Source organism: Melospiza melodia, chromosome 2, assembly GCF_035770615.1.
Source record: "Melospiza melodia melodia isolate bMelMel2 chromosome 2, bMelMel2.pri, whole genome shotgun sequence".
Lineage (NCBI taxonomy): Eukaryota > Metazoa > Chordata > Aves > Passeriformes > Passerellidae > Melospiza > Melospiza melodia.
In genome coordinates, this window is record NC_086195.1 from 117,625,890 (window position 1) to 117,652,635 (window position 26,746).

At 38.8% G+C, this 26,746-nt stretch overlaps 1 protein-coding gene across 2 annotated transcripts; it reads left to right on the plus strand.

Annotated features, from left to right (window-relative positions):
- ASMTL (acetylserotonin O-methyltransferase like) lies at window positions 1-25,376 on the plus strand. 2 transcript variants are annotated; one of them, XM_063149689.1, is made up of 13 exons: window positions 1-144; window positions 1,112-1,243; window positions 3,015-3,062; window positions 3,695-3,759; window positions 4,755-4,816; window positions 6,726-6,834; window positions 10,759-11,179; window positions 14,067-14,229; window positions 15,976-16,160; window positions 17,881-18,010; window positions 19,100-19,243; window positions 19,747-19,869; window positions 25,137-25,376. In XM_063149689.1, the coding sequence occupies exons 1-13, from the start codon at window positions 52-54 to the stop codon at window positions 25,349-25,351; spliced, it is 1,890 nt and encodes a 629-aa protein (XP_063005759.1). In that variant the 5' UTR covers window positions 1-51; the 3' UTR covers window positions 25,352-25,376. The 2 variants fall into 2 exon arrangements, with proteins under 2 accessions (XP_063005759.1, XP_063005758.1); XM_063149688.1 differs by lacking the exon at window positions 25,137-25,376 and adding an exon at window positions 21,997-25,121.
- Window positions 25,377-26,746: the final 1,370 nt, after the last annotated feature.

Here is a 26,746-nt window from a genome sequence, read left to right on the forward strand (position 1 = left end):
CGCCCCCGAGCAGCGCGGAGCGAAGGCTGAGAGTTGCCGTGCGCCGCCGCCATGGTGTTGAACCCGGTGCTGGGGAAGCTGGTCAGCAAGCGGGTGGTGCTGGCCAGCGCCTCGCCGCGCCGGCAGGAGATCCTCACCAACGTGGTGAGTGCGGCCCGCGGCCGCTGGCCTCGCACGGGCCGGGGGCTGCGGCTGCTGCCAGCGCCGGCCGGGCCTGCGGGGCCCGACGCCTCCCGTGAGAGCAGTGGGAGGGGAGCGGGGTGGTAAAGGAGATGTGTCCTTTCTGAAATGCACTGGTTAGAGCAAAGGAGGCTGTAACCTGTCATTGAGACTGTTCAGCCCCTGCGGAGCAACGTGTGCGCCTCGCTAGGTGGGCTGCGGGAGGCTTTTGAATAGCACTTGGGTATCACCTATCGAACTTAGCTTGCTTAGTATTACCATTCTTAATTCTCCCGATAAATTGAACTAAAGTGGAAGAAATAACTTCAAAATACGGATGTGTGGAGAAGCACCGAGGTTCAGTCATGCACCAAGCTATTAGAAACACAGCATGCCTGCTGAGTGCAGTAAATGTGCAGGTGTAACCTAGAGCAAAAAGTTAGAAGAACAGTTGGGCATTGTTTGATTAAACCAATCAGAAACTGTCTGGTTTTGATTTTTGTTTATCATGTGTGTAAGGACACATAAAGTGCAGTAAAGCTCCTATAAGAATGTGCACTACTGTTGCATGAGTGAAGTGCTATTCGTGGATTCAGTTTAAAAAATCAAGTAATATAATCCTTTGTTTATGAAGTGTCTAAGTTTATACTGTTAGTTTTTATATGAAAAGAATAATGAAATTACAAATGTGATTAGGTTCTAATAAATATGGGCAAAATCAAATATACACACCAATATAAGCTTTCTGCTTGTTTTGTTTTAGATTGCTTGTAAAAGATATGTATGGACTAGACACTGATAGAAGCACTGGGGACTTTTTTTGTGTGTGTTTGGGGGGGAGGTGTATTAACATGTAAAAAGCAGATGTCAAATTTGCTATTTGCTTAAGATGCCTTGGGAGTAGTGTTTAATAATGAGGTCAGATTGACTGCATCACTTTCCTGTGTTACAGGGCCTGCGGTTTGAGGTGGTTCCATCCTGGTTTAAGGAGACACTAGAAAAGTCATCTTTTACAGCCCCTTATGAGTATGCTGTGGAAACAGCAAAACAGAAAGCTCTTGAAGTAGCAAACAGAATGCATTTAGTAAGTTAGTAACTATTATGCAATGAGCTTTTTGTCTTTAGGTGGTACATGTTACTGGGACTTAATTTGCTTGCACTGCGTAAGTGATCTCTGAGTCCTTTTTCTCCACTGAAGGCTAATGTATGTTTTCCTGTCATTTGTGAAAGATGGTGTCTTGAAATTGCCTAATCAGAAGTCTAATGCCTGCAGTTCAGGCTTTCCACAAAATGAAGAGGCCTGCATCTTTTGTCAGCACCATACCTACTCTTGTATGGGATGCATATTCCATATTTTTTTGAACAGTCATGTGTGTGGCTGACCTCATTCCACGTATTTGATTTATTTTTTGGCTGTGGAGACAGACTCCACAGAAAAACACTGATGGGATTCCAGTGCTTTGCAGTAGCTTTCACTAAAGGAATGACAAGAATAGCTCAGGAGTTGTGAGTATGGTGGTACTGGATGAAAGCAGAAAAAAAATTACTCTTTCTTTGCCCAAAATGTTTTAAAACAGAATTTGTCTATCTAATTTTAAGAAGGCACAAATTGATATTATTTCAGATTCTGTTAGGTAAGGCATCCATTTTGTATTGTAAATTTTATCAAAACCAGTGATGCAACTTACACTTGCAGTGGTGTTTGATTTATGCCCTTGGCTGTGATCACTGTTTGAACACATAAGGCTCACCAGAGGCTTGCTACATAAGGCCCACATAAGGCTTGCTACCAGAACCTGTTTAAAAGTTGAGCAGATTAAATCTCACCAAATGGACCATAGTATTTTCTTAATAATATAGCTCTGAAAGAGAGGGGTGTTTGCTGATCCTATTCTAGCAGCAGAAAAGGAATGTTGAACACTTTAACAGTGTTGTCAGATGTCACCATTCTTCAAAGCAAATATTGCATGATCTCCAGTGTAAATTGTTACCCAGTTTTCTGTCAACTACCTTCCAGACAGTGGTACAGCATAGGAGAATGGATTTTAAACACAACCTCAATAAATTACTTACTTTGGGCTTTCATTGCAAAACACTGTGCTGGTGATAATGCTGGTTCAGTGGATTTCAAAATGCTTCTTCATACAGGAATTAGTAGAACTAATTCTAGATATCATTAAACAGTTTAGAGCACATCAAGTCTTTGTCTAGAAGAATTGCCTCCCTATAAATGTTTTGTTATAATGGTCATACAGACAGGCTTCATGTCATGCTGTGATAAGTAACAGCAGTATGCCTTGTAATATGCAGGTAAATCAAAACTTAGCTATAAGGACAGGTACTGTTTAAAATCAAGAAAGTTTTACAAGGAATTTTTATATATTGCTACCTCTCATATTTAAAAAAATAGATTGTGTTCCCTTTTAAGGGAAAAACACAAAGTGTAGCTAAAAAAAGGGGATTTATTTTTCAGTAAAATTTTGCCTGGAGAAATGATCCTCGAGGGCTGTATTCTCTGGTCTCCGAGTACTAGGCACTTCTTTAAAGGAATTGTTTGCCACCTTGAAGACCAGAATGACTTTTGAGAATGCACTTTATTTCCTGGATGCTTTTATTCATCAGTAACGTATTTGGACAAATTTGTGGCTTGAGAATGGTGTGCTCAAGCCTCACTTTTATGGTGATATAAATGTTTACTATTTTGCAAAAAGTGCAAAAGGAGAAATAGTGTCTTGCTTACAGGTCAGTGTAGAGCCTTGCTTCTAAACCAGTAAACTGCTATTTTCTCACCTTATATCTTAAAAAAATTTGTTCTCTTTCCATCTTCTGACAAATGCCTTCTTATGCTTTTGCAGAAGCATATGAGAACACCTGATGTTGTCATAGGAGCAGACACTATTGTGGTAAGAAGTCTTTAGTGATTTTGCATTATTTTCGTTTATGACAAGTGTAGAAAATACTTATATCTTTAGGTTTAAGTTTGAAGCTGCCTTCACTGTGAAGTTAGACCTGCATTATAATACCTCTTTTTGGGATGTGTTGATGTGGCTTTTAGGGCTTTTTTTCCCCCAACAAGGTAATTTTTGAACTCTTGAGAGCTAGAAGCCTTGCTGCTGGTTTTGGGGACACTAATACTGCCATAAATATTGCCTTGGATCTCCTTATATGTAATGGAAATTCTGTTCTCAGGTGGCTTGTCTGTCAGGAAGTCCAGATCATGTGAACAGTCCTGTGCTGTGCCTTGTAGGAGGAGGTCACTTTGTATGTGACATCTTCACAGAGACAGTGAACTGTTAAGGACATAAAAAGTTGAATTATCCTTTTGTTTGAAAGGTGCAGCCATTGGAGGGTGGAGTATGGCACTCGTGTGCTTGACACTAAATAACCTGTTGTACCAAAGTATTTGTGCTTCTTGCTCTACTCAATAGACTCACGTTTGAAGCCCTGGCTGAAATCATGATATGAACATCATTTCTGATCTCAGTTTTTGAGAAGTGAGAAAAAGCAGCATACTCACTCTGTTTTTCTGTTTTAGTCTGTGGATGAGCAGATCCTGGAGAAACCAGTTGATAAGCAAGATGCCTACAGGATGCTATCCAGGTCTGTAGTTTTAAGTAAGATATGAAATTTGAAGATGCAGTTTCTCTCCATCACTTAGATTCTCAAAAGGGTTCCACAGAAGGGATACATGCAAATTTTTTGGGGTTTTGTTTGTTGTAAGTTTAGTAGGTCAATCTCTTAATTAGGGATATGAAAAGCACTTAAATATTTAGCTTTTTAGAACTCCAGGAAAAAAGGGAGACAAGATGATGCATCTTTGCATATATCCAAGGTGTCAAGTGAAAATTTTCACACAGTTTCATCTTACAATTTGGTGTGGAATCTCGTGGGGGACAGAGCATGTGAGATGCTTCTGATCTCATCCAGAAATATCCTGCTTAGTCTTTACAAGATTATTCCTTAAATAGTCTCTTCAAAGAGTCACATTCCCTTGCTATTATACATGTGTTGCTTACACAGCAGGTAATAAAGTCCTCACAACTAGTTGGCCACAGTGTGGCACTCTGGAGCCACTACAAGTGAGAGCCAGGGGTAAGGGAATCTGGGCTCTTCCTCTGCACTCCGGCTTGCCATGGGATCTCTGGGGACCAGTCTGGATGAAATGAGAACATATGCTCTAGTTCCCTATTACATGTTTAGTCTGAGTTACTTCACCCAGCTATTTATTGCCACCTTTCAGTGAAGATAGCCCTAACAGTAGAATTTATGCCAACTGGCCTTTTCTAATGCATTTGAAATAGTCACATTTCTGATGTACAGTGAATGAGCTGATACCATGGACTACTCTTATACAAGTGGTATTTCAGAGAATTGAAATGACTGCAGCTTTTGGTAGTTTATGTGATTTTTATTTTTTTTTTGTGTTTTGCCATTACCTTTTCAGGAATATTGAAATAAAATTTGTTTCTTTAGGATGCATGTCAGATCCATTGAGTGATACATTAATGAAATGGTCTGCTTCTCAGGCTGTAGCAATATAATCATGTAGAATATTTCATGGGACTGTTGCTTAATGGACATTTTTTGCCCAACAGGTTAAATGGGAAAGAGCACAGTGTTTTCACAGGAGTGGCTATTATACACTGCCACAGTAAAGGTATGTGTCATTTTATTACAACTCAGTATTTGTATTAAAAACTACTCTCATGATAGCTTGTACAAGTAAAGAAATAGGATGAAAGTGTTTCATATACAGTCTGAATTGGTTTTGTACTCAAAAACTACCTTATGGAAATAAAAATTAAAGACTCCCCACAAAAGCCAGCCTTCTTCCTGTATTCAGTTTTCACACAGAAGGGAAAGTGACAAGACAGTGGAGTTCAGAAGTACTGTCTCTGAAAGCTGTGAGACTAATTGAAAGGCCAGTGTAAGTGGTGGAATATTCTAAATTAAATTCAAGTAAGGTACTGTAAACCGTGAGACTGAGCTGAATGTGATCCATTTCAACTTCATTCTGTGTTGTGCTTAGATCAGTTGAGGCTTAGTACCTCAGACTGTTAAGAAGCTGTAGGGAGCAATACTCCAATGTTCCTTATCACATAATGTATAGAGAAAGTGAGTCATTTTTATGGAAACTACCATGAATAGAATTTGAGGAGTGTTTGAAGGGCATTGTCTGATAATTGTGCCAGTAGTCTTTTAGTAGAGCTTTTGCAGACATTTCACTGGACGTAGGCTTTCTGTACACAAATCAACAGTTTTTGACTTTTTCTGGAATGGTTGCTCTTAACTCTTGTGAAACGGAATTAAAGTTAGTATTGCAGTACTGCTAATATGCTAGTACAGTAGAGGGAGAGCTGCTGCAAAAGAAATAAAACATGTTTTATTTCTTTTGCCCACAGCAAAGGGCATGTTCCTGTGAGCAACCCAGCAATATAAATAACACCTTTAACTCTTTACTCTAGGAAGAAGGTTAAGTGCACCCAGCTGTAGTAGTGATACTGTAACAGCATATCTCATTTGAAGTGTACAAATTTGAACTGCATCACAGTCAGATGAATAGCAATATACCTTTATATACCCCAAGAGATGCAATCAATAAAACAGTTTTGTGGAATTACTATAAACTGTATTTACAGTTTATAATTACAATGTGCTTTTTAACCTGCTAAAGATGATTTTTTTTATTAGAATTTGTTATCAATACTGAAAGATGTGGTAATCTGTCTTCATATGCACCAATTTTCTTATTTTGTTTGAGCTTCACACACTATCACTGTTAGAGATTGGTTGGCACTCTTCCTTTGGTCTGTACTGTAGATATTTCTTACTCCTCCTCAAGCATTTCTACTGCTACCAGAACTGTGGTAGCAGGAGATGCTTGGTGTTTATAGAAAAGAGTAGAGAGAGCTAATAATCTGCAATGTGCACACTCATCTGTGCAAGGCTGTTACCTTTTGAACATGTTTTGGAAAAGCCTCTGTCTGCAGTGACAGCAGGGCCACATGCAGCAGGGTCCATACCTAGGTCTGCAGTACTTTATTTCACCTTCCCTCATCCACTTCCAGCTACAGAAGTCTGAAATAATATTGTCATCTCTTCAGAGATGGTAGGAAGGTGACAGTGATGATTCCTGATGGGACTGCTGGATACCCAAGTCTGAAGTACACGTGCAGCTGCGTGTACCCACTTTTATGACAGCTACATGTTGAACTCTGATATGTTGTTCAGAGTTCTTTGACAACACTCATAAAGTTGAAATGGTGGCTGTAACCTTCTTTGTACTCAGTGCTGGATGTGTGTGCCAGCATCCATAAATAGCTTTGTGTAAGCATTGGTAATTTAAGAGTATATTCCACACAGGAAGAGCAGTCTGTTATCTCTGAGACAGGACTGCAGAGGCTGAAAATGCAAACTTACTGTTTTGAGAAAGTTGAATCCACTGTCCCTGAAGACATACATCTGTACAATATATTTAATTTTTCTCAAGCAAAATTGTAAAATGATTAAGAAATACAACCTAGATTTTATGCTCTCTAAACTACAATTCCCGTTTCTTTCTGTAGACAATCAGTTAGAGATGGAAGTCACTGATTTCTATGAAGAGACTAAAGTAAAATTTTCTGAGCTGTCTGAAGAGCTCTTATGGGAGTACATTCACAGTGGAGAGCCAATGTAAGTAAGACCCTGATGCCACCACACAACACTTGAGAATAGTCCTTAGGGTACATTCTTAAGCCAGTGTAAAACATCATTCTGTGTTCTGTGAAATTTTGTTCTGTGTATATGAGAAATGATAGAATGGGTGATGCAAGGGCACTATTATTTTGTTCTTGTGTAAAGCTGTCATTTCTCCAGTGAAAGTGAGCTACCTTTTTAGAACCCTAGTGATTTTGAAAAGTGAAGACTTTAAATACTCTGGATTAAGCAAGCACTTGTGCAATGTACAATTATCTTTCTGTTAGCAGAACCATTCAGGGATCTTCAATGCCCAAGACAATGCATAGTTCATTACAAACAGGTGAAAAGAGGTAGTGTTGAATAATCAGGGCATCATGGAACTGTATTGGGAGAAACCTAGAACTTGACTCATTTAGTTTATCAAAATCACTACTCCAATGCAAGGAACACCAGCTTAGTTTTTACTAATCCTTGTGAAAAGTGAACACCCGGTTTGTGTGTGTTACTGTGTCAAAATTGTCCTTCAGTTTATGCGTTTCTGCTACACTGGTAATATAGTTACTGATCTATATAGGCAACATTTACAAAGGCAATATACCAGACAACAGTTATTCCATGGAAAAAATAGGATGAGAATAGAATGCCTAATTACTGCTCCGAAGATGAAGTTCACTAGATTGCTTTAAAAAAAAAAGTACTTATTTGGAGACAACAAGGGAAAGGAATTTGTCTTTCCTTTGTGTTAGCTGGACCTGCCTGAAGGCATAGTTAGCACTATGGACTGCATATCAGGTGATCTGATGTGAACTTTTGTCCTGTAGCTTCAATTCTGACCATGTAAGAAATTGTGGTGGTTTTTAAACTCATTTGTGCTATAAAACAATAAAGCCACGTTTTACTGAGGAAAAGAAAGCACTGTGGACTTTGGATATACTTCAATGCTTATGTATAAATGAGGAGTACTTGGTGAACATGTAAGGTTGACAGCTTATTGAATAGACTGATTTTTTAATTTGATAATATGGAGATAATGTTTTGGCAAGACTGCAGCTTGTAATAAATTCCTACATAAGTTTTTGGAAGGTGATGTTTACTATGCTAGTTAGTATGATCTTTAGATTTAGTGAGCCATAAAGTTGCAGTTTGAAGGAGAAATGACCATGGAGTTTTAGGAAGACTGTGAAATTGAAAATTATTTTGGAATATTCAGAGTATTTCCTCTGGAAGCAAATATCTTTAGCAGTACTTTGCTACACCAAAACGGCTCATGAGCAGTGCTGGGTTGTTCTGTTCATTCTCCTGGAAAAGGAGTGTGTCATCAAGGGTTTCTCAAGGACCACAGGTTCAGAGAATGTATTTTATTATTCTATGAGGCTGAAGCAAATTGATCTTTGTTTCTATAATCCTGTTTATATATGTTCCTATTATGTTTATATAATAGGAAGCAATTGTTCCAACTTTGCAAAGGAACTACTAAGCGCGGTGTCCTATAAATTTTGCAAAATTCAGTAAGGAGAAGTATCTCACAGCACTGTTTTTTTGGTTATTTTTGTTCCCTTCTCCGTGTCCACTCATACAGGTTACATGATTCTATGGGTTTTTCTAAACACATAAAAAAACTATTCTACAGGTTTTTCTAAACAAAAAGTGACCATTACTTTTTTTTTTTTTTTTAATTTACATGGCAAAATAATTTTCTGAAATAATACAAGACTTAATAATCACATGAAAAAATAAAACAAAAATTACTAGTTCTCTTTAAGGATTAAATTGAGTTATTTTTCTATCAAGAAAAAGTGTACCATATGCAGTAGGGTCCATACCCAGATGTGCAATACTTTATTGCACCTTCCTTCATCCACTTCCAGTTACAGGAGTCTGAAATAATCTAGTCATCTCTTGAGAGGTGACAGGAAGATGACAGTGATGGTTCTTGATGGGACTGAAGAAGAAAATTGGCATATAGTATTTAAGTCAATCACTGGTGACAGAGTAATACTAGAAATACATAGCTGATGTAAAGTATGGGTAAGGAAGGAGGGGAAATTGCTGTCTCAAGGTAGTCTGTGATGAGGCTATAAAAACCCTCAAATTTTGGCTTCAGAAAGATGTTTTGCTTTTTATTTTATTCCTGTTCCTCTTTCTAAGCAAGGATTTTCTCCTTGCAGGCAGTCTCTTTCCTTTTTTTCTGTGTATCTGTAGAAAGAAGGCTGTACCCCAGTAATCCTCACTGTTTTGGGCTTGTATAATGAGTAGACTTTGACCCAGCTTTTTATTTTGTAATCTTTCCTTTATGAACAACTTTATCTGTCTCTGCTTACAACTGCTAGCCTGAAAACTGATGTGGTTTTAGTAGCTCTCCTCTAATGGCAGTGAAACTAAAGGACTCTACTCCAGTCTTGTAAGGAGGTGATGACTGAGCCTTCAACTCTACTGCTTCACATTTTACTGTGAAGGAACAAAATGTAGATTATAAAAGTTCTTTTCAGGATCCATTCCAGAACATAGTGTTGTAGAAAAATAAATGTGTAGCCATTTCTGTTAATCTTCTTGCTGGGGGTATGATACTGCTGCTTTTGATGGTTATAATGTTTTTTGCCTACCTGTAGGCATATACCAAAATAACTATAACTTCATTGAAAAATGAGAAGACATTTTAGTCATTATAATATTCCTAATGAAGTTGATGTAAATCATAAGAACGTTATAAAAGAAAAAATAATTTAAACAATGACAAAGTTATAAGGTAGTGCTGACAATGCAAGATTAAAGGAAAATCCCTATTCCACAATTTATAGCAATTCAGAAAATCCTACTTGCTGGTATACTGATTCCTCTCATTGTTTTAGCCTGCTATTTAGAAAGGGAATCCAGAGATAAGTACTAAAAATGGAGATGTTTCTGATCAAATGTAAGATGAAAAAATTACTGATAATTTTTTTTTTTTGTAATGACCTTCTTTCTAAAGCAGTTTGTGTAATTCCATACTACCTTAAGTTAATGGATCTGAGACTGACTGACCTTTGGTTTCTAAGCTTGCTGACGTAGGTTTTCAGATTCTGCTGTTATGTAGGAAACATACTTTTAACTGCCTTGTTCCTTGTATTAGAACAGTAAAATTGTTGGGTCTCCTGCAGCTTATCTGACTTGTACATATTTCCATTCCAATCTGTGGAATTTGCATAATTACACCTAAAGACAAATTAGATTTCCAGGGTTAGTTTCTGTGCATGTACATTCTCGTGCCAAATTACCAGTATTACCATGACATCTGAGAGCAGAGTGTTGTGAACCACAACTCTGTTCTGTCTCAGATGGTTGCACAAGAGATGGATGGATAGGGCTAAATAGAGTAGTGGATCTTATTTGAGTAGGTTGCTCTTTTCCAAGAAAGTCTTGTCTTCCCAATCCTCATTTTAGGTATTCCTATGACTGAGATCTGCAAGATGCTTTCTGTAATAATTTGAGTTCTAAAAGGTCATCTTTATTCAGCTCCTTTGGGACCTAAAGGCTTTCCAGCCTCTTGTGGAATTGGGTGAGGGTCATTATGCATCTGGTGACCCAGTGGCAGTGCTGCTCTTGGTGACACTTTTTGGTTGTTACCTTTTTGGTGCCCACGACTTGGTAACCTATGGCAACACACTGACTGCAGTCATCTGCTGCTTAGGTGACTGTTTCACTTGCACTGTCTGAAGCATCAAGACCTTTGGCTCCTCATCCTTAATAGAAATTCTGATCCTTATATTTATCTTGTTATTTACAAATTGAAGTGTTGAGCCTACCTGGTAGATTGTCTGCCTGTAACTTAGGTACACTAGACTTCTAGCCTCTGCAGTTCTGGTGTATTATTAGTGTTCTGTGATATCTCTGCTCTTAACCTTGATTAGATCTTTGTTGGTTTTGCCTTATCTTCCTCAGGGACAAGGCTGGTGGATATGGTATCCAGGCCCTTGGTGGAATGTTAGTTGAGTATGTCCATGGAGACTTCTTGAATGTGGTGGGATTTCCTCTGAATCGCTTCTGCAAAAAGCTGGCAGAATTGTACTATCCACCCTCTAAACATAACATACAACATAAAAAGTATGACTCTATCCCTTCTGTGGACACTTTTGAGAACCTCAGTGATGGAGAATCTTCAAATTTCACAGAGCACAAAGTTGCTAGTAAGTTGGACCACAGTGGGATGCATTCCTCAGGAGCTGCTTACACTTCTGAAAACACTTCTGCTGTCAGAACTGGTTTTACAGTACCTTTGGAAAATCAGAATGGAGTGTCACAGAGTGCACCAAAACTTCCATCCAAAATTCTAGAGCTGATGGATGGTTTTAGAGCTTCAAAGGTAAGGGGGGGAAAAAAAACTACTCATTATATGGTTGTCTGAGGCATTTGTTTCACTGGACTTCAGTATGCAGCAGGTATTGTGAAATATTTCAGCTGGAGAAGAAATGTATTAGTAATTAGTAAAAAAGGACCACTGATGTTCTGGAGAATCTTAAATAGCTGAAATTTCTGGTGCAGTGCAAACATTGCTGGGTTTGTCCCTTTGTATTTGCTTTTATGTGTTCTATGAAATTTCAGTTACCTATTGGATAATTTTATCCCTTGAGTTGAGAGGGAAAAGAATTTGCAGATTTTTCTTTTTTTACTGATCAGAAGAGCACAACCAAGCTGGAATTATATACTCTTAAAAAAAAAAATTTAATGTGATTAACTCACTTGACTTAACACTGTGACAAGAATTGTATATATTATATTTCCTTTGTAATTTTTAAGGCTTTGCATTAGAATTCTGTGGAAGATCCTAATTTTTTACTGCCTCTTCAGAATATTAATTTTAATAACCTGTTTCATGTTCTGGATGTGTTTAACTGATAATATCTGTGCTGTATCTGATGGAGGCATACTCATAGCAGCTCACAAACAAGGTCACATGCTCTGTGTTTCAGCCAGGCCTGATGAGAAATGCATAGCTGGACATTTTAATTACTTCCAGATTTTCTACATAGTTCCAGTGTGGCAAAGACAATAGTGAAGAAGAGGAAGAAGAAATGAACAGTGATCCTTCTAATAGGTCACTGGTCTCCAAGTTATTTGTGTTTTAGGAAGATGTGGGAAAAAAGTGCTCAAGTGGCAGTGAAATGCAAACTCGGAGCTAAAGATCCAGCAACTTGGAGATGAATGGAGGGGGGGCACACCAGACAGTGAACAATAGTTTTGCTGAAACAGTGGAGAGTTGTGCTCAGCTCTGGAGGAAGACTGTAGTGTGATCATGTGGTTCTGTGGGTGTGCTGCTTGTAGGCATACAAAGCTGTCCTGAGAGGTTTGGAATAAAGTGGCTTTGAGGGTGCTGCATTTGTGAACTTCTTGTGTACCTATGGGGAGGGACATATTTGAATGGGTGAGATGATGCTTAGCATTTCTTCCATTTAAGTAAAAACAAATATGGATAATCATCAGAGTGTGGCTGTATATTACTTATACTGTTTACAGTGATGTGATGCTGAATAGTTTCGTGCAGTGAAAGACAGTGGAAGCTGGAAATAAAAGAAAGAACTTTACTTTCTCACTACTCCTGTGTAAAGTCATAGTGTGAAGTACTGAATCACATGTTGAACTTGTGGGATTTTTTTCCCACTAAATGGACCTTTGTAAAATTAATTACCAGTAGTGATGAATTGCATTCTGACAAAACTCATCATGTTTCCATTTGCAGAATCGGTATAACTATACAAAAGCATTTATTTCCACCAAAACTCTCAAGTTTTTTTCATTTTGATTCTTGGGTGTTGCTTCAAGAACTTTATAAAGTGAGTAAAGTCTCCCACAGGTGAAGGCATTGCTGTCTATTTCCCTGTGAACCACTCTGTTGCAGAACAGGAGGAGATCAGGGTTAAATACCTGCACGTTAAAAAACTTTGATGTTCCAAAATTTACATGGTCTGATCTGTACTCATATCTTTTACATTTTTTCTTCTTTAATTCCTTTTTTTTTTTTTTTTTTTTTTTGACTGAGAATTACTGAATGGGTTGGTCAGCCAAGTTTTCTGCCTTATCTTCTCACCTTCTTTTTCCTGTTCTAATGGTTTCCAGTTGGTATGAGTCCAAAGACTGGGCAGGTCTCAGAAGCCATCTGGTTGTAAACTAGGTGTGATTGGCTCAGTGTTGTGAAAGCCTGAATTATAATAAATCCCAGCAATATGTTCTTATTAAGGTTGTTATAAAATAGAATAAAAAGATGTGAAGATTATAGAATATAAATACATGCAGTAGCAGACCTACCTCTCAAAGTTAATATTTTTCTCCCTTTGATTTTTATTAAACAGAATGTCAAGGCCCTTCTTTCCTTAATTACCTTTAGATTTAAATTTCATTATAGTTGCTTGCAATTGTAAAGAAGTGGATTCTGTGATTTCTGCATTTGCCTCCACTATTGTGCTCTCCGCAAGTTCCTTGATTTTAGGTGTTTTACCTGCTTCAGAATACAGAACCTGTAGAATTGCAAATTAATTTTGAATGGAGAGCTATATATTACTATTTTTAATTAACTTTACTCTCTGGTTTGGTTAGCATATCTTGAAAAAAGTTCAGCTAAGGTTTTCAATTTAAGGCAGCCATGAAGCACTAGCTGTTCTTTTGTCCCCATGTGTACACATCCTGGTAAGGTGTGCTTGTAGTACAGTCGTCCTATGAAGTATTACTCTTTTTGTTCTTAATCTTTTAGAGTTTTTTTCCTTAATTTTGATAAAATAAAGACTTGTATTGTAGCAACTGAAGCTGTTACACTATCTTGGTGGAGACTTTTGAGTTCCTTATGCTTTGGGTCTATCAAATTTAATTTTTCATTTTTTAGTAACAATTTTTATTACCAAATTTTGGTATCGGTTCATATGCTTAAGAATGTTCCATTTCGTCAAACAGCCATACAGATGGGGAAGTGCTGAATATATAAATAAAGTGGGTCTTCATACACAATTTTTAGGCTGCATTCCAGAATACTGTGAGTTCCCTTCTCTCCCAAACACCATTGTTAAAAGTTCTGTTACTTAGCCAAGATAATGAAACCCTCTGAGAAGGAAGGGAGCAATTTTTAGGAGGTTTGTGAAATTGTGTTGCAGTAGTTTAACAGTAGTTGTGTAGAATAATTGTAGGCAAACAATATAATTCTTCTGTTTTCTGATTTCAGTCTTTTAAACACAGCATGATAACAATTTCTTACCTACACATAGGCTCTGTTTGTAGCCTCTAAGCTGAAGATATTTGATCATCTGAAACATAAAGGTCCAACGAAGGCTGTGGATATTGCAAATGATGTTGGAGCCTCTGTATGTGGAACTGAAAGACTCCTTGATGCATGTGCTTCTCTTGGATTACTGGAGAAAACACCACAAGGTGATTAATTTACCCTCTGTGCAACTGTATATACTAAAAGACAGACAGGACTGGAAGAGATGCTTTTAAGGTCACAGGTTCTGACTTGATATTGTGGGTAACTTGGATTTGGGGCAGAGGGAATGGATTCCTTTGCTTCATTATTAGTAGCTGGAACTTTCATGTGGTGGAAGGCTTTATGTAATTAACACATTTAAGTCTCCCGTATGGAAACCTTAGATTGTTTTTGCTCTCTGTACATAATACTGACCAGATTTCTAAGAAAAGATTGCATGGACAGTCCCAGGGAACAGTGTAATAGCTCAGATCTGTACTTGAGTCACAGCAACCCCATGCAGCACTACAAGCTGGGGGCAAGGTGGCTGGAAAGCTGCCCAGTGGAAAAGGACCTGGTGGTGTTCAAGAGCAGCTGAACATGAGCCAGCAGTGCCCAGGTGCCCAGTGAGCATCCTGGCCTCTATCAGCAGTGGTGTGGCCAGCAGGGGCAGGGCAGTGACTATGCCCCTGTGCTCAGCACTGGTGAGGCCACAGCTTGAATCCTGTGCTCAGTTTTGAGCCCCTGATGACAAGAAAGACACTGAGGTGCTGCAGTGTGTCCAGAGAAGGGTAATGGAGCTGATGAAGGGTCTGCAGTAAGTCTGTAAGTCTGGTGAGGAGTGCCTAAGGAAGCTGGGAATGTTAAACATAAAGCAAAGGAGGGTCAGAAGAGACCTTATTGTTCTCCACAACTACGTGTGAGGATGTAGCCAGGTGGGAGATGGTCTCTTTTTACAAGTACCTAACAGCAGAATAAGAGGAAACAGCCTCAAGGTATGCCAGGGGAGATTTAGATTGAATATTAGGAAAAATTTCTTCCCTGAAAGGATGGCCAAGCACTGGACCAGGCTGCCCAGGGAAGTGGCTGCCTCACCATCCCTGGAGGTATTCAAAAGGTATGTAGATGTACTTGGGAACCTGGTTAAGTGGTGAACTTAACAGTGCTGGGTTAAAGGTTGTACTTGATAACCTTAGAAGGCTTTTCCATTGAAGTGATTCTGTGTTTCTATCTAAAATGATTGTCAAATTCCATTTCCTGCTGCAGCAGTGCCATCAGTCTTCAGCAGAGGATCAGGCTTTTAATGGGGAGAATTCTGCAATCTGTCCCTCTTTGTGGACAACAGCTTAAATTTTAGTGCTCCTAACTGGAACAGCCCATGAATGTGTATGTAAATGAGGGAGTCAGTATTAGCATTAACTTTTTCAATCAACACTATGTGGTTCTAAGTTTGCATGTGTATCATTTCCATAGTAAGACTTGAAATAATTAGGTGTAAAGAAAAGAAAATAAAGGAGTCTTTTTAACTCTGTTAGAGGACAAGACAAATGAAAAAGACCCAAAGACAAAATGGAGAAAGCTTAAATTCAGGAAAGAAGCAGTCATAATCTAAACAAAAATAGTCAATAATGAGCAACATCTAATACTGTCCCTTGAATATTAGGTATCTAACTGAGGTACTCTGGTTTAAAATAAAAAATAAATCAGTGTGTATCTACATTTTCCAGCATCTAAATTCTTTTTTGAAATAAAGTACTTGCTCCTTTAAAAATAACAAGATTTTCAGAATTACTTTTTGTGCAAAATTTTTAGTAATAGATGATAAAATCAGGATTACTAGTTATTTATGCAGGGAAACATGCCTTCAGATTTTAAACAAGAGTTGCAAAGTACTGAAACAAAGCTGGTTACAACTGTGTTCTTCCCATAAGGTTACAGTAATACAGACTCAGCAAATACCTACCTGACCTCAGATGGTAAATACTCACTTCATGGCTACATTATCCATTCTAACGACCACCTTTGGCCTCTCTTCACAAACTTGGAGTTTGCTGTCAAAGAAGGGAGCAGGCAGAATCATCGAGCCTTTGGAAAGAAAGCAGATGATCTATTTAAGGTAATATAAACTCTTACTACTATCAAAACTAGCTGTGAGGAGCCCAGAACTGCTCTAGGGACAAATGGAGATAGAGATGTCTGAAGAAAAATTGTCAGTCTCAGAAATGGTAGAGAAACAATGCAATTCACCAGTCCCAGGCTTCTGTTCCCTTCAAGTTTAGGCTGTGAAGTAGTGGAGCAATCACAGAATATATTGGGAGATTTGAGTGCTGACAGAAATTCTCCAGATGAAGTGTTGCCCATCCCACTGACACTCGGAACAACCTCTGGGCCTGATGAATTGACATTTGTGTCCCTTTTATAATACCAGATAGTACCTTACCACACATGTACTCCTTCCATATTGGATGCCAGTCAGTTGATAGTGATGTGCATCCAGTTTAGGCTGTGCTGTGTAGTCAAAGCTGGTTCATGTTGATGCAGTGGAGAAGGGATCTAATCTCCTTAATGAAGTTTTTTAGTTTTGTATAAGCTTCAAGCTGATATCTATTACTGATAAAATTGTAATCCTTCTGCTTTCTGTTTCAATCTGTGGTAATCCTTTCCCAATGCTAGCCCAAGTGGATGTGATCAGACTGGAGAATCACTTAGGGGTATAACTAGCCTAACTTGTCATTTACTCATCTGGTGAAGAGGTTGAGAGGCATAAATATTTGTGTCTGTGTAAGCAGAGAGCTGGTAGTGTGAGCAGGAGAATGTCTTGGACAGCACTGCTGGCTTAAATTGTACTTCAGACTACATCCTGAGGTCCTTAATTTGTATTAAACTTCAAGATGGTGATGAAGGCAGTCTCCTGAAGGAGATGTCTGCATCCCTCATACATTGTCAGTGGAACAAAATAAGGACTTCTGGAGGCTTAAAAGCTCTGCCAGCTTCATGTTATTACTTAAATAACTGGAGGACAAAAATTCCGTTGGAAATCATTCAAAGGATCTTTAAAGGGAATTAAGATACTTTGCTTTAAGATAGCTGTTGGAGTAGATGTCTAAATTTATATACAAATTTAAGTGGTTTAATTAACCACTGGAGCTTATCCTTTGTTAAATCTGGGTTATCAACTTTGCTTGGGTGATGCTTGTGTTCAGTTTGGACCTGGGCTCCATATGTGTATAGGATGGTGTGCCTGAGCAGAATCTATGGGCTGCCTGTGGCACTATGCACACCACAGCCTGGAGATACTGCCACTTCATGGTAGTTGCAAAGCCAGGAATAACTGGTGAAATCTGCATAAAGGTGAAAGGTAAAGGGATTTGTGTGTTTGTGTCCTTGAAAAGGTAAAGGCATGAGATTCTGCTACTGAATGCTTGTTTGTTCCCTAATCAAAAAAAAAAAAAAAAAAAAAAAAAAAACAAAACCAGAATGATCTTTAGCATTTCTGATTTATGGTATGGCCCAATTATCTAGTTATCTTTCTATCATGGGAGAATACATGCTTGAGTGAAATGAAAGCAATTTGTGAGGGTATCAAGAAGAAGCACTTTTTCTTTCATTCTCCTAAATCTGTCCTTTCAAGGTGTCTGTGGGATCAGAATTCTCGAGAGGATGCAAAAATCTGCTTATCACTACAGCAAAGGATTTGGATGAGCAAATAGTCAGTGGCATTTTTAACGGACCTTTTCATTTTGGGAATTCTAATGTTCACCTACTGCCTTGGTTGTACATAGTTTTAATTAACCCTGAAAATAAACCTTAATTATGCTGCTTTTCCCCCTTTTTAGGACTATTATCACAGCCAGGAAGTAAAGCAACGTTTTATGGCTGCCATGCACAGCATTGCTCGCCTGACAGCAAGAGATGTGGCTACAGCATTTGATCTTTCACAGTTTAAATCTGCTTGTGATTTAGGAGGTATTGCTTGTAATTGAACTTGTATACAATAAAGGGAAAAGTTTGATTTCAGTTCTGCATTTTATTACTTAAAAGACATGTATTTCTTCACTAGAGCTGTAGTAATATTATCTGCTGTTGTTTTTCTGATACTGCAATGTCAGGATAAAAGAGCAGTGCAGCTAATTGAAAGCAGAGTTACCTAAATGGTATTAGAATAGCTTAAGACAAGTGAATGTTTGTTTCAATCAGTTACATGGCTCAAGGCTGAAAGTAAGATAGTGGCTCAGGTGATACAGCATTGAGGTGAGAGTGCCATTTTCAGCAGTGTTGTTGCTCTCCTTAGGCACATCCAGGATCTCCAAAAGTAATGCAAGTAGTGAACCACCACTACTGGGGTGTCAGACTTGAAACACTGCACTGCTAAAACAAAAGTTTGATTCTTTTCTAATGGATTTGTTTTGTGTATTGTTGTAGTTATTAATATCTAATATGTCCATCAATATGTTGAAGACCAGTGATATACCTGAAGAAACTCTGCTTTTTAGCATTCCCTTTTTTTTATAGGAAACCCTGTGCTTGGAACTGCACAGAGGAAGTGTTATTATATAGGGAAAGATCCATTGAAGGAAGAATAATTTATTTAGTGCCTGAGGAGGTGGACAGTATCTCAGAGGAATTAACCCAGTATTGGTACAACTGTTGCCACTTGTGTAGAGACTCCAGAACTTCACAATCTTTACTATGCTGGAGAGTGTCAAATTTCATATATCAGTGCTTTGTAAATGTTAAACAGTTAGAGGTGTTCTTCTTCAGCAAATAGAAGTATTTGCCTTTTCATTTACATTTTGATACTCCCCAGAAAAACCCTGAGGTACTGATATCAAAGGTCACATTTGCAATTCTGTGTCAGTAAGGAGTCATGCCTGCATTCCACAACCTTTAAAACCTTGCTCTATCAACCAGGAAGTCTTGTTCGTTGTTGAGCTGTCTGTCTCTGGTTCTGATTGGATGCCTCTGTTTCACAATGTTATATACAGCCTTGTCTTTAAAAATGTCTGCAAATTCTGAGAGAAAATAATTGAATGGACTTCTTTAAACTCTTAACAGGTTGCACTGGAGCTCTGGCTTATGAATTAGTACAAGTATACCCAAATCTCAAGGTCACAGTATTCGACCTTCCAGAAGTCATTGCAAACACCTCTTACTTTCAGCCTTCAGGACAGCACACTGCTCCAGTAACATTTGTGTCAGGTAAATGTAGCACATGATCATTTTTCTGGTTTCTCTTGTCCTTGAGCACAAACAGGCTCTTTTGCTGCTGCTGCAGCCCCAAACATATCTTAGTACAAGGCAGTATAGGTTCACCCAGGCTAAATGGGGACATAGTATTTTTCAAGACTGTGGGGATAAAAAAATGCTTGGAGAATGTGGCTAAGTAGGTATGAATTAGTAAGTTTTTTAATACCACTGGAAGCAAAAGCTACATGTGCTTGTCTGAGGTATTTCATTTTTAGACAAGTTCAAAATGGTGACACAAAGAACTTTGTCTCCTTCCTTGCTTTGTGTTTACTCTCCAGTGTTTTGTTAGAGAATTCTCGCCTATGATCTGCTCTTTAACTACACTTTCCCTATCTGCAAATCAGGGCATACTGTACCTGTTCATTCTTGTTACTTTTGTACTCTGCTGAAGCGCCTTGTTTTTGCAGTATGTACTCTGTGGTTTCTGTAGGAATGTACTAACTGTTTTCCAACAGGTGACTTCTTCAAGGATAATCTTCCAGAAGCAGATCTTTACATCCTTTCACGTGTTCTTCATGACTGGCCTGATGAAAAGATACACGTGCTGTTAAGCAAGATATCAGCTGTTTGCAAACCAGGTATGTTTTATTATCTTGTGAACTTCAAGGTGCATGTTAATGTACTTTTAATGAGCACTGAGTAATGCTTTTCTAGTATGAACTTAGGATATTTTTTGTTCAGTCATAGTAGCTTTTGCCTGAATGTGTAGGCTTGCATTATGATACCTACTAATAAAAAGAAGGAAACAAACCTGCAAATAAAACTATATATAATAAGCTTTTACTATAGTTGCAGGCTTCACATGCAACTGTATCATATCCCCAGTCTCTGTCATGCCCAGACTTTCTTCCTAAGCCCTGTATCATCAATTAATTAAGCATGTGCTTATTTCTATACATAAAATTAGCCTAACTGAAGTTCCTTTGAGTAAATCAAGCAGCAGCAGTTTGTTTTGCTGCTGTTTTGCTATCTCAGTAGTGTCCAGAATATGGTAAACTGGCTGAAGTTCAGTACTACTTTATGCACACATACCCTGAGAAATATGCAGCCTTTTTGACTTTCTACTGCATTTGAATCATAGAATCATCAGAGTATCTCAAGTTGGAAGTGACCCATAAGGATTATCAAACTGAACTCCTTGCTTCTTGAAGGCTTAACTAAAACTAGTTCATATGACTTAAGAACGTCATCCAGATGGTCCTTGAACTCCAGCAGGTTTGGTGCTGTGATCACTTCCCTAGGGAGCCTGTTTAAGTGCCTGCCACCCTCTGGGTGAAAAATCTTTTCCAAATGTCCAGTCTGAACTTTCCCTGATGCTTTGTTGCATTTCCTTGTGTGCTGTCACTGGTTCACCAGAGAGGGGAGATCAGCACCTTCCCCTCTATTGCTCCCTTTGAGGAAGTTGTACATGGTGATGAAGTCACACTTCAGCCCTCTGTTCTCCAGTCTGAACAGATCAGGGGACCTCAGCTGCATCTCATGAATCTTGGTCTCATGGCCCTTCACCATCGTGGTCACATACACTGAGGCACCCAAAATTACACACAGAATCAAAGAATATGCTGGGTTGAAAGGGGCCCATCAGCATCCTCAAGTCCAACCTCTAGCCATATGCAGGATGCCCCAGGGGTGTGTGCCTGAGAACATTGCCCAAACACCCCTTGAACTCAGGCAGTCTTGGTGCTGTGATCACTTCCTGGGGAGCCTGTTCCAGTGCCCAGCCATCCTCTGGGTGAAAACCCTTTTCCTGATACCCAAACTAAACCTCCCCTGACCTAGTTTCATGCTGTTTCCTTGAGTCGTGTCACTGATCACAAGAATGAAAAGATCAGTACTTGTCCTCCATTACCCCTTGTGAGGATGTTGAGGACCACAATTAGGTCTTCCATCAATCTACTGCAGGCTGAACAAAGCAAGTGACCTCAGCTGCTCCTTATAAGGCTTGCCCTTTAGACCCTTCACCATCTTTGTGGCCCTCATTTGGATGGTCTCTAATAGCCTAATATGTGTGTGTATATATATGTATATATATATACACACACATATATATATGTTTTATATTGTGGTGCCCAAAACTGCACACAGTACTCAGGGCAAGGCTGTGCCAGCACAGAGTAGAGTGAGACAATCACCTGTTTAGTGATCATCTGACTAAATCACAGAATTTAGTGATCCTGTGCTTGGATGCACCCCAGAACATGGCTGTCCCTTTAGACTGCCAAGGCACACTGCTGACTCATATTCAGGCAGCATTAAAGATCAAAGAAAACAAAAAGCAGAAAAGCCTGATTCCTTAATGCAAGTGTAGGTCTGACATTTGTTTCAGAGGAGAGGATGCAAAATAAGATCTCGCCCATTAGCTATAATCCTGATGATAAATTGTGAAAGAAAATTTTGGGTGACTGTCTTAATCTTATGCAAAGTTTGACAGATACTTGCAGGAGTTCAGTTCAAATGAAAGCAAGGCTGAGTTGAAGAGCATAGGCAGGAAGTGATCTGAACTTCTGGAGACAGTGCTCTAAACTCTCCCTTGTTTTTAACAATTAAATGGTAGCTTCCAGGAAGAGATAGCTGAAAGTAAATTTTTACTGATTTCCACTGAAGACCATTAAAATCAGTCTGAGGGAACCTCTGTAATTGTCTCTGAAAAAGCACTTTAAAGTTGAGCTGACACAGAACCACTTTTGGTTGTTTTGGAAACGCAGGAAGTGCCTTGCTAGTGGCAGAAACTGTGCTTGATGAACAGAAGACACACCCTTCAGTAGCTGTGCTACAATCCCTCAGTATGACTGAAGGCAAGCAGAGAAGCAGCTCAGAATATAAACAGCTACTGGAGAAATACGGATTCACAGATGTACAAATTAAGATCACAGGAAACTTATTAGATGCTGTTCTGTGCTTCAAGAAGAATCTGTCACTGTAGTGTGCCCACAACCAATCTGGAATGCTGAATTTTCTCCCCTTGTGCAATATACCCGTTATCAACCAACTTGTTTTGGCAGCTGAGGATCATTTAGGCCCTTTGTCTGAAGCATAGCTGTTACAGGCCCTGGATACAAGCTGGAGTGCAGCTTCTGCCAGAGTGAATTCTGTGCATTTTAAAAAGTGTCTGGGGCAGGCTGAAACACCTGCATGTGAAATACCTTAATGTCCAGTTCTTCTGTATACTGTATTAAGCTTAGACTTGGCATAGCTGTGTATAGCATGTCAGGTTAAAACTGCAAACTAGTACTGAGCTACATCAATGTCTTAGTTTTCTTGGGCCATAAAATTAAAGAGAGTTCTCCTTCTGCAGTGTATTCAGTGGTTACTACTAATTTTTATCAAAAATTAAAAAATTAATATCGTACCATCTGCCTGAATTTTGGAATGATAGTCCTCTTTTTCACTGCTGTGTGGGACTTTGCTCAAAAACATCTCATATGTAGTCTTTTAAAGCACTTCTTCTACAAGCAAAAGTGAAAATGGAACAAACCTCAAACATGCTCCTACAATAGCTGTAGTGACACAGAGGAACTTCAGCAGCCTCTGGCCTCCAGCCACAGTATGTACCTGCACAGGCTGCAGCTGAGAGCTGTTCATATTTCATGCTGCCACTTCTGGGGTTTTCTGAATATGGTTGAATAGCCATATTTGCTTTCTGTCTCATTAACTGAGATGAGTTTTAGGATTTATGTATAAAACCTTGTATGAAAATTTAAAAAAATAAAAGTTTCTTCATGCTTCAATCTTTAATTGGAGAACTGCATACTGTATCCCATCTCTTCAAGTAATTTGTCACAAATGTCACCTCTGCTAGTGTTTATTTCTTTCCTGATACTTCATTGATTTTTATTTTTTCTTTCCAAAGTGTATCGGAAGCCTTTCTGGAAACTAAAGTTACACTTTCAAACTAGCTTTCTTTCTATCAGTTGTGAGGTTTTTGCCTGTTGCTAGTACAGCAGTAGTAACCAGTAACTGGAACAGTCCATCAATGTGTATGTAGTAAACCAGTGTGCAAGAGGCTGTGCCAGTACTGAATTTCCAACCTCAGCAAATTAGAGAGAGTTAACGAGGAAGGTTAAGAGTTGCATCTGCCCGGATGTTAGTTAATCAGGAGTTACTTTGCTCCTTGGCCAATGGGTAAAGAAAAAGTGCCACAGTGGCTCATCTCATTAGGAGAAACAGGCTCCCTACAGAGAATTTCAGGTGTACAAAATCAGGGAAATGTCAGACTTTGCCACATTGGGGTTTTTAATTCTTAGCAGAAGGTTTCTATGAATGGAATTTTGACTGATCTTATCTCTACAGACATTTAAAATAGATAAGGCTGAATATTCAAATGAATAAATTTAAAATGTTTCTTTTCCACATTGACATGAAGCTTGCTTTTAGCTTAACAGGTTTGTATGTTGAGAGAGACTCATTCTGGCAATCAGATGTGTCTCATCTCATAGTTACTCATGAAGTTCATAATGCTGTTCCTTAAGCTGCTTTAAGCTGTTTGAGTCAGAAACAATCAAATCCTAACATTGGCACACCTGTAACTGTTACAGACTTTAAAACTGTGCCCCTAAGTACTATGTCTCTGACTGTAAAATTATAATAGAATGTGTTTGGCTACTACCCAGCCTTCATTTACTCTGTGATTAATGCACAGCACTAAGAATTAGTCCCTTGGGCATGCTGTCTGTGGTCATGTACCACAGCTTTGCACTCTCAGGATAATTAAGTGTTGGAGCAGATGATCCAGGGAGGTTGTGGAATCTCTGTCCTTGGAGGCTTCCATGTGTGAAGCCAGTCCTGAAGAAGCTGAGCTGATTGCAGAGCTGCCCTGCTCTGAGTGTGAGGCTGGACTATAGATCTCCTGTGGTCTGTTTCAGGCTCAGGTGCTTCTACAATCATGTGATGCAGCCCAGTCACCTGAGGAATTATAAGCTCATTTTACTAATACACAAATTAAGTTTTTCAGCTGCTCTGAATATCTTTTGCTGACTGGTAGAAGGAGTGGATTTAATAGTCTAACACTGAAAAGATTCTAAGCAATGTACATAACTGAGGAAATTTTCCTGACATGAAGAATGAGGGGGTTAAGTTTTAAAATGTTATGATGATTATTGAATGTCTGAGCTGTACAAGTTGGAATGGCTCTGAGGAGATTGTCTTAAAGTTCAGAAAGGTATGAATGTTATGCTGCACTTCATAATAAAATCACTCTGAGCTTCTGCTATTTTGATCTCAGTTGGTGTCAGGCCGAAGGCAAGTATGTATTGTAATGCTTTTGTCTGTAGCCCTCTCTTGGCTTCCCTTTCCCCTCACACGTCTGAATATGGAGAAGAAGACTGTAAATCAGATCATTTAAGTTCTGCTTTCATCTTTAGGTCAGTCCCACCACAAAGAATTCAGTTTCTACAGAAATAACATACAGAATGTATTGAACAGAAACACTGACTTCTCCTCTGCTTCTGTAATGCTTGCCATCCACTCTTCTCTCTGCTTGGCATCATTTCAACATGAGTGTGAAGCAGCAGTAAATCCCAAAGAGATGCAACTCTATTCCTGTCTTACTGTTTCCTATAGTCCTCATGCCAAGTCTACAGAAGTCATCCCCTTTTCCCCTGAAAACAGATGTGAATTGACTTGTGAGTGTTTGATCACTCCATACTGAGAAAGGGAATTTCCTGGGGTTTGTGAGAAGAGTGGATTATTCCTTTAATAGTGGATTAGTCATTTAATAGGAGAGAAAATCCATAAATGATAAAGGAATTCACCCAGGTCTTGTAGTTTGCACCCTTCTATATGGCAGCAGAAATTTTCTTGCCTGATAATGGATTAGAACTGTTGCATGTGTTTCTCTTTAAATTAGGTTGTGCAATTTTGCTGGCTGAAATGGTGTTGGATGATGAAAAGAAGAACAGGAGCACAGCTCTGCTGCAGTCTTTGAACATGCTTGTGCAGACAGAGGGAAAGGAGAGAAGTGGCTCTGAATATCAAGCTTTGCTGGAACAACATGGATTCAAAAATGTCAAAATCAGAATAACAGGAAATTTGTTAGATGTCATTCTCTGTGTTAAGACTTAGAAAAACATGTAGTCTGGATGTCTTATACTTGTGTTTGATGTTTTGTTACTATCCAAATACATTCTCAACTTCCCATCAATACCATAAAAAAGAAATATATTAAGAAATGCCATCTTTGTGGTACTACTTTTTAAAAGTTTATTACATTTAGTTTAGACTTCAACAGAACGATGCCAGGAGATTCTGTCACTGCACAATACGTGTGGGACACAAATGGTGTCATCAGCCCAAGGGCAGTATTCACACTGCTGAGAAGTCACTTTCTTCATACTTGGTGCAGTTAGAATAGTAGAGTTTTTAGACCAGCACACATTGCTTTGACCCTGTTCCAGGAGGTTAATATTGGTATGATTTTAATGCTCCATCACCATCCACTTTAGTATCATTTTATATTGCACCCTCTACTGTAAATAAACACACTCTAATCAACTCTGGAAACTGCTACTGCAGTGGTGTAAGATTGGAAACAAGAACTGGAGCAGCAGCTTCCTGAGAGAGTCAAGATGGACTGCTCTGCTTTGAGAGAGCCTTCCAAAAAAAGGCAGTTATATAAAAGCACAAGTTTCCTCTGTGATTGTAATTTGATATTAAATCTGAGGGCACCAAGTTTGTTTCAAGAACATCATCCTATACCTTTTTAGCCCTTCTTAATTTGTGAGTTCTTATAAAAGTGGATAGCAGAATATGAGATGAGGAAAAAAAAGGTGAAGAAACAGAAGAAAAAGCATGGTGATGGAGAAAAAAGGATTTCCCCCAGTCATGTGCAGGTGAGCTCCCAAGCTGAACAGAACATGACAACTACAGACTGAACAAGTTCCCCATTACAAATTATGTGCCTTTTACCTTCATTTTTCACACTGAAGATACTCGAGAGTCTTAGAATATGAAGTTCTTTTTAAATCAATAGAAAATTTTATCGTGAACAAAATCTCAGTCTTGGAGACAAGTATTGTGCTAAGAGAGTATTAACATTCAGTTCTGAGCTTTTTTAAAAGGAAAAATTACCACACTGTGTGTGCCTCCCTGAATGAGTGAATGTACCACAGCATTTCATAAATTATGTTCAGAATATGGTCTTCTAACACCCTTTGTGTTTAACCCTCTGTGAGCACAGGAGTCACTTCAGTCTCTCTGTATTATGCTTCAGAAGAGCACACAGTTTACTTTTGATCTTCTGGTGTGCAAAAAAAAAGTATAGTGACATATCTTGTACTAGAGCAGAGACAAAGGCGATGCCTGTCACCTTTTCTCACAACATGCCCTCTTGAGAGACATGCTCATTTTGAAATCCTGCAAAGTACATACATGTGTAAGCAGTGGCTACTGGCACCTCAGCTACTGCAGCTTTGTGGTTCACCAGTCATCTGCTTAAAAAAAAGGTTTGGCCTTACTGAC